General features: G+C 36.9%; 1 protein-coding gene across 1 annotated transcript; it reads right to left on the bottom strand.

The window, feature by feature from the left end:
- Positions 1 to 3,165: 3,165 nt before the first annotated feature.
- On the bottom strand, positions 3,166 to 3,903 carry LOC140343951 (olfactory receptor 6Q1-like). Its single transcript, XM_072430858.1, has one exon. The coding sequence runs from the start codon at positions 3,901 to 3,903 to the stop codon at positions 3,166 to 3,168; it is 738 nt and encodes a 245-aa protein (XP_072286959.1).
- Positions 3,904 to 9,021: the final 5,118 nt, after the last annotated feature.

Below are 9,021 nucleotides of genomic sequence, written 5' to 3'. Positions count from 1 at the left end.
AGTAGGCCTTCAGACGGGGCATGTGTAATACAATTTTTGTGCATGGAGTACTGGGCAGGTGGCGGCAGCAGCAACAGCATCAGGAGGAGGAGGCCGTGGACCTATTTTCAATAGATAGCAAGTGGGATCAAAATAAAATTTCTGTGTTTTTTTTAGAGAAATACAAACATTTTCTGGCTTTTTTAAAAGATAGCAAGTGGGATCCGAATAAAATATCTTTTTTTGAGAGAAATACAGACATTTTTCTGGCTTTTTTGATAGATAGCAAGTACTATCAGAATGAAATATCTGTAATTTTTGAAGAGTAGGACAGAAATGTTTCTGCCTTTTTTGCTAGATAGCAAGATGTAGCATCAAAAACTGCACAATCTGTATATTTCAAGATATATAGAAGGCTCCTAACCTGTCCCTGTCACAATGCACTTCTCTCCTGCTTCTTTCTTTGACACAGAACACAAGATGTAGTGACTAATCCCTCCCTCCTTCCCTGTATATATGCCTGTGCTCAGATCTTTCCTGATTGGGCTGTTGGGCCTTGCTGTGCATCCCGAGAGCAAATGATTCGCTCCCAGCCACGCCATTCCCACCGGAAATAGTCGTCGTTCCTGCCCCCTACATTTTCCCTCATTTGTTTGGCGAGAACACAACCTCATGGCGAATTACAAGGCTGCTCTTGCCTAAATGTTCGGTAAGTGAGAACAGCCCGATTCGCCATGAGATCGAACTTACAATTCTCGCTCGCTTATCCCTATTCACTATAACAAAAGAACCACAGCTTTTTTAGCTGTTTTATTATTGTCTCATTTTATTACTTAGTATATATTTTTCATTGCTACATATTTGTCTAAAACTGAATCTCCTAAAAAAAAATATATGTACAAAAAATACTTGGTTACATTTGGAAAAGAATGACACAGGCTGAATTTATCGGAAAGAGAAGTACAAAACTGAGACATAATCCTGCCCCTGTACAAAGCATTGGTCAGACCACATCTGGAATATGCTGTCCAGTTATGGGCACCAGTTCACAAAAAGGATATTGTGAAAGGAATGGAGGAGCTCAGCTATGAGGAGAGATTAGCTGAACTGAATCTATTCTCCTTTGAGAAGAGACGTTTAGGGGGGATATATGCATAAATAAATAAATGGTCCCAAAAGGGAACTCTCTTCCCAATTATCACTTCACTTTAGGATCATGACCTGGGGTGTCACAAATCCCTGCAGGTCCAGGGGATCTGTGCCTCTTTCTTGCTCTCCCTTCTTGCAGTATCCTGCTGCCAGCACCATCTCTGCCTCTGGATCCAACACTCCGCATACTTCCTGTTCCAAGTCAGGTGATTCTCTGTCAGCTTCTTCCTCGCCTCAGAGCACCAGGGTATTCCCCAGACGCACTCCCTCTGCTGGCAAACATCTGAATAACACCTGTTATTAATACCTCTGCTGGTGGGATTGATGTCTGCGGCTCACTTCCACTTCAACGCCCATCACCTGACATTCCCTTCTTAGGGAAGTGACCTGGCAACAGGAAGTTGCCCGAACAAGGAGTTCTTTTGGCTTTGCTTACAGGTTCCTGTTGTTTGTTTCTCCTGTTCCAGATTCTTTGTGTACTGACCCCGGCTTGTTTCCTGACTGGTTTTGTTCGCTGCCTGCCCTGACCTCTTGCCTGTTTCCTGACCAACTATGTTCGCTGCTTGCTCTGACCTTTTGGCTCGTCTGACTACACTCTTGGATTTCCCTTTGGCACCATGTCTTGTTTCTGTCTGTCAGCAGTCACCTGCCTCTGCGTCCACGGGGGCCGCAACGTGGCAGTTGCCCGCAGCACAACATCCTCACCTCTAGAGGCTCCGGTGAAGGCCGGGCAGCTGCTTAGACTCTGCGCCCTGTGCACGTCTGTGCCAAGGGAGCTGGTGACACAGAGGGTCCACCGTCCTGCCCCGCAGAACCGTGACACAGGGTAGCTCGGACCTTCTATCCCCTCCTTTACCACTGGCAGAATTATCCACCTCCCCCTGACCCCACCTGCTTACCAACCACTTTCCCACCAATAAAATACACAAACAACAATTTGGACTTAAATTGGCTGGCAAGCAGCTATTTATTAACCATAGTTAAATAAATGAACCATACAAGTAAGTAACAATTAAATATCCAATAAAAAAATAGATAACAAAATAAAAAAACTCAAAGTACATTTTGATATGCAAGCATAAATTGACATAAGCTAATATACACTCCATTAAATATATAACCTATTGATTTTTAAGGAATCAGAAAACCCCAGCCCCCCATTGGAGTAAATTAAGAATTGAACATTTTATAAGGGTTTTTGCCTTCCTCTGGATCAACCATGCAAATATTTAAAACTGGAATGTTCACATTTTCTAATAAGTTTATTTTTTTCCTAGTGGTTGAATTTCATAGACTTATGCCTTTTTTTAACTTAGCTATGTAACTATAAAATAAATACTTGGTCAAATATTGGTATTATATTCTTTAGACAGCTAGATATATTCAGTTTGGTAGTAAGTCAACATTCTTAGCTTTTTTTTTACATTGTCTTTTATAAAAATGTATTTTACAATATAATATAATAGTATGAGTATAATAAAGTTTGAAACACAAAAGCATGTCAAATTTTTTTAATAAATTTATCATTAAATTAATTTTTTTAATGTTTTTTTTATTGTTTTGACATGACTTTGTGTTTCAAACTTTATTATATTCATATTATTATATTATACTGTAAAATAAATTTTCATGAAAGACAATGTACTGCTTTTAGACATATAAATTCAGATAAAAATGAACTGCCCAGGAGGATATTGGATTGGATGGGAGACATAAAAAAGATACATGATTTTAAACAAACACAAAAAATTAAATAAATGAATAAATTGCTAAATCTGTAAAAGGGAACTAAAAGCAGTTTAGGATAGATAACATCAGTAAGAAAAAAAACTGGGGGACCAAAAATGTATGTACAAAACTTATGCTGAGGGAGACCAGGCTAAAGCAAACATTTTAAACAATTGCTCCTATTCATTCTTTTTCAGAAATAGATGTCATTTAAGAAAACAAAGTTGGAAAATCATGTTAGTTCTAGCAGTGTAGCTAGGAAAAATGTCGCGGGAGAAAACTAAAAACAATGTTCTATGATACAATATTCTAACGGTATGTCAAATTATTTTGGTTGTGCTTTCTAGTGAGAGGGTTTTGACTGTGTTTTGCAAGCAAATTTTGCAATGAATGGCTTACATCCTGATTTCTTAGTGTATAAATGATTGGATTAAACAGAGGAGTGATAACCAGATATAAAACTGACACAATCCTGTCTAATGCACTGTTTGAAGCTGGAGCGACACGCATATATGTAGAACATAGACTACCATAAAAGACACAGACTACAGTCAGATGGGATGCACACGTGGAGAATGCTTTCTGACGTCCACTAGAAGAAGATATCTTCAGGATAGTCCATGTGATGTAGATATAAGATACAGAAATAACCAACAATGAGCTAAGAAGAACAAATGCTGCTATCAGAAAGTTAGCAAGCTCTTCTGTTTTAATATTTCCACAAACCAGCTTCATTAGTGGTGAAGAATCACAAAAGTAATGATCTACTTTATTAGATCCACAAAAATTCTGTTTATTAAGTAAATAGATAGGAAAAACTGGTGTGCAAAGTCCAGCTGACCAAGAACATATAAGAAGGCAGCAAATAGACCTTTCTTGCATTAATACAGTGTATTGTAGAGGTTTACAGATAGCAATGTAGCGGTCATAAGCCATGGTAGCCAGAACATAGCACTCCGCGGCACATAGAAATACAAAGAGGAACAACTGAGCCAAACATCCATTAAATGATATTTCCTGATTTCCTGTAATGATGTTAAACAACATATTGGGCAGTGTGACATTGATATACCCAATCTCCAATAAGGAAAGATTTCCAATGAATATATACATGGGCTTCCAAAGTTTACTGTCATGTATAACCAATAAGACAATGGTGGTATTTTCTAATACCATGAAAATATAAATTAGAAGGAATACACAGAAGATGGGCAACTGAAATTGTGGGTAGCCAGAAAAGCCAACAAGGAAGAAAGTGCTTATAAATGACATGTTAAAGGTTGAAAACATGGTAATAAATGGATAAAACTGTAGAAGACTTGTCATTCAAATTTCTGAAAATATTCAAGAAGTTATTTATGGAAGAAAACTATGAAACCTTGCAAAGTAAAAGGAAAACTGTGCTGTTAACAATATTGATACACATAAAGAAATATACATTTCCAACTAAAACCTAGATAAAAAGCACTTACTTTAACCTAACAAAAAATACTTTGAATATACTTTTTATATTATCCGAAACAGGTATGTGATACAAATAGGAAAAAACTATTTTACAGTCAGGACGCAGTCATAGACTTTGTAAGATTAACTTGGCAATTCATGTCTAAAACAACATGATATAATAAAGAGAAAATATAATGTTTTATTACTTCATGACAAAACCCTTTCAAATATGATGAATTATATTTTAAATTTTGTAAAAGAATCCTCATTTGAAATGCGTGAGATTTAGAATATATATTGATCACATCTCTCTTCACTGATGTCTTCAAGAGATAAATGACTGGAACAAAAATAAACTGTCTCTCAGGCCCTCGCTATTCCTACTATTCTGCACTTTGCAAAGATATAACCTCTGCCATAATCATCATATCTGACAATACCAAGAGTGTGAGATTCCTGCCTTCTCTATTATAAGCTGTGGTACCATCCACCAGTCCCTATATTGCTACTGTGTCCAGTGGAGATGTAGGGGGTCAATAAATGAAACCACAATGTGCAATTGGAGACACCCTGAAATATGTGAGAGGTAAAGATTCTCTTTGAAGGCCATAGCTCTGCAAGACAGTAACATTTTAAAGAATGTGTGGCATGATAGATGGGTGTTAAATGTTTTCTTTTACAGGCAACAGTTGCTGGCCAAAAAATTGTAAAATATTTTGGGGTATTTGAGATTTTCTAGCCCTGCCAGACAGCACAAGTGCATATTTTTTTCTTTATTTTAGATTTTAATCTTAAATGGATTTGTAGTTATGTAGGGTTGTGAATATTTTCCCACAGTTGATAAAAATGTATTATCAAGATTTATTGGTGGAAGGCTAAATGAATGTCTATAACCCTCATTGCAACCCAAGCTAGGTGTTGCTGCCCCATAAAACTACACTTACCTTTCTCAGCTATCTTCCATGTGCCACAAAGGAATAATGCAATGAAGATTGAGAATGGAGATGGTGTTTGTAATCCAAGTCAAGCGAGTAAACTTGGAAGACAATGCTATCCAAGGTGTTATTTATGTTGTGCAAATCAAATGGTAAAATTTAAATGAAATATTCTGTTAATTCCATGTGGCAACATTATTTTAACATCACCAAAGTATTACAAAGACAGGGAATGCAAAGAAAGAGAAGTGCGCGTGAAAAATATGCAGTTAGGTGTGAAACAAAAATGTGAAAAAAGAAAAGATAGAAAAGCACTATGTAATTGCAAGTAAAAAAGGTAAAGTGTGTATCTAAATATATGTCACCTCTTAGGGTATGTATAACATCTCATGAAGAATAACTAAAATTTATAGTATTATGCAACTCCAGAGAGAGGGTCCTAAAGGTATTGTCACCAGAACACATAGTATTATCACATGGAATAATTAGCCTTTGTTAAAAGTTATTTTTTTAAAGCTTTAATTTGGAGCTACTATTTGGAGTTCACCATCCATAGATATTAGATTTCACACAGTAACATTTTACATAAATATTTTTACTATGGGTCTGTGTGTTTGGGCAATACCATTACCAAAAAATCATTCTGCAAAAGAATATGTATTAAAATTGTTAGCAAAAATTGAGATCATTTATTAGTCAAGTCAAAAATACATATACTCAATTTAAGGTTTGGCGTATTGTACGCCAAAGGACAATAGTAAACAAATGACTGGTAAAGATGATCCAGCTAACTTGGAATGGATCTGGTCCAAGGTTGAAAACATTATCAAACTGGTAGAAAATTAGTTTTAAGAAATCCTTTCCAGGTTAGCTGGATAACCCAGTTTCCTCCATGATAGTCTATCTTCTCCAGCCTTGGAGAGCTTTAATAAATCAGGCCCAATAAATACAACAGTCCTCACATCAACGATCAACAAGCTGCAATGAAAACACAGCAAATGGGTGATTATAAATGAGACCCAGGCTGGAAAAACCTAAGTTATTAAAATATAAATGTATAAATGTTTTTTTTTATTTGTTTTAGCACAAGTAGGGCCTTCCTTCAGGACCTTATAATAATATTGAAGTTGGATGTTTTGCATTTTTAGGTGAACATATGTTAAAAAATTATATTTTATGTAATGTTTACTCTATAGTATATTACAGATTTATTAAAGCTCTCCAAGGCTAGAGAGAATATACTTTCAATAGTGAACTTGGGTGATCCAGTAAACCTGGGAATAATTTCTTAAAAGTCATTTGCTATTTGTTAGCAAATGTATTCAATGCTGGACTAGATCCATTTCAGGTTTGTTGGATCACCTAACTTCACTTCACAAAAATTTGGACAGATTAAGAAATGGTAAAACTGCATTTTATTTTTTGCTCTCTGTGTCCTATTGGGGAGCTTTCCCTTAACTTTATATTCAGGACATGCAGCAGAAAAAGAGAGGACATTGTCAGCAGATGAGAATTCCTCTTTGACATTTGACTCCAGAATGAATGTCTCCATTGGAAGATGTACCTCTGCGTCTTGTTCTGGTGAACTTTAGGCTTCTGATCACTTTCTGTCTGAGTGACAACAATCACAATACAAACCCCCCACCCAGCAAGATAAAAGAAGAAATAAAAGTTTGACATAGTTCCCAAGAAATGTTAGAATTTCAAATATGGATAACCAGGTTCTATGTACCACATCCATAATACATATAAATGTTACGAAATGGTCATCTGTCATTGTGGTAATAAACACTGTTCTGTCCAGCGATATCATTTGCAGCAGCCAGGAGAACTAAGATAGCAGCACCCCTGCTTCCCTTTAGCTGTGCAGCCTGATGGATTTATGGCATCCCCAGCATCCATTGTTAGGCTTTGCATAGCTGAAGGGGATTCATTAGGCTGATCAGCTCCTGACTCAGTCCTACACTGCTATTGCCTGCCTGGACCGACCTTTTGCCTGTTACCCCGACTCTGCTTGTGTTTTGTCCCTGTGTACTTTGTTTGTTGGACGAATATTCTGTGTATGACCTCTGCTCTGTATTCTGGACTTAGCATGCTGGCATGCTGCCAGCCCATCCCCAGACACCATCCCTTGCGCAGTAAGTCCTGGGGGCAACTGAGTGCTGGGAGACGTAACCAGTCTCCCCAGGCTGACCGGGGGCTTACCAAAGGTGAAGACTACGGTGTTAGATTGGGTGACTGGTGTCTGGTGGGGACTGGTGCTGAGCAGGGCCTTACAGTAAAGGTTTAAAAATATCCAGTTGTGATATGACCCTTGTGTGTTTGAGTTCGCCTGCCCCTTATGATATATTTGCTAAGGAGACAAGAGAGGGAGGCCAATGGGGGGTCAATGAGAGAGGACGAAGTTAATAGGAAATTACAGAATATATTTTGTTGTTAAACTAAAATATATATTAGATGCGTCAGGACTAAGACATTATCCCTATACCAAATGAGATGGTCCAGATGGCGATATAGAGCCTGGATGTCAAAAGTATGTCATAAAACCTAACTGAATCTAATTAAATCCACAGGTAGGCATTCAAAAAAAGTGTAAAAGTTGTTTTAATAATTGTAAAAAAAGTCCCACTACTATTTTTAGAATTTGCCTTTTTTTATTTTGGCTCATTCGGCCAATCGAAAGAAAAATTTGTATTTGGAATATCCGAACAAAAATAAAGTTATCTGTACATAGCAGACAGCCACTACCCCCAGTGTGAATTACTATTTAGCTCAATGCCCTTGTAATCATTGTAAACAGGCTGCAAAACCATTGTCATTGGTTGGTCATCCTCAAGGAACAGGACCATCCTTGACATCACCAGCCAAAGAGAATGATCACCACCAAATACCCTGACAATGGGTTTACAGGCCGTTGTTTACAGTTGTTATTATTGGTTAGCTGAAGCAGCAGACTTTTTTGGTTTTATTGGAATGGAACCAATTAATAGATGTTCTGGACAACTTTTAAATTTGACCAGATCTGAAAGCAAATCTAATTCTAATCCTTTCCTTCTCAATCCAAAGCTAAAAAAAATATACTAATAGGGATATTTTTCTCTGAATCTGAATTTTTCTAAACATCATATTGAACTACATATCCTTTAAACCATGGTCAGTTGGCTTGGAAGGCCATTAAAGGGATTTTTATGTATGCCATGTGGTGGAAAGGTTGGCCGATAATGCAGGAATTTTATATTAATACACAAATGCACTTAACCTAAAGAAAAGTAAATAAAAAAAGGAAATGGTTATCTGTAGAAACAGGAATTGTGAAGTGAAAAAAGAAAATGTTTTTTATAGCATCTTAAGCAACCCTTCTTCTGGAAAGTGAGAAAGAAGTTTCCTGTTATTTTTTTCTGGGATTCATTCTTCTGAGATTATCCCTGAGATACAGATAGATGGTTTAAGGGTTCTTCTTCTCAGAAGTTACAGGATGACTCACCCATTCTGAGTGCTCGATTAAGGTTTAACTTTGGAAGCGAGGCAGTATGTAAGAAGAATGCGACAGGCTTTAGAATGTGTGGGCTTAGAATTATTTCAAAAAGGCTTAAAGCTACTTTATCATTGCTTATACATTTGATATTTGATGAATTTTATTTTTTTTACCATTCCGATTGCCATTGTAAAAGAGAACATTCACCCCACTGACCACCAGTATAAGGGGCATTCTTGCAACTGAATCACAATTAATTGGTTTCACCAGGGGTTCCCTGAGAACTAAAAATAATTTCAGGGTAAAAAG

This window comes from Pyxicephalus adspersus, chromosome Z, assembly GCF_032062135.1.
Source record: "Pyxicephalus adspersus chromosome Z, UCB_Pads_2.0, whole genome shotgun sequence".
Classification (NCBI taxonomy): domain Eukaryota; kingdom Metazoa; phylum Chordata; class Amphibia; order Anura; family Pyxicephalidae; genus Pyxicephalus; species Pyxicephalus adspersus.
Note: the sequence above shows the minus strand (reverse complement) of the source record. Positions and strands in the feature narration are given on the sequence as shown.

What these genes read in the sequence shown, in the direction of transcription:
- LOC140343951 (XM_072430858.1), bottom strand. Translation starts at nt 3,903, where the DNA reads ATGTTGTTTAACATCATTACAGGAAATCAGGAAATATCATTTAATGGA.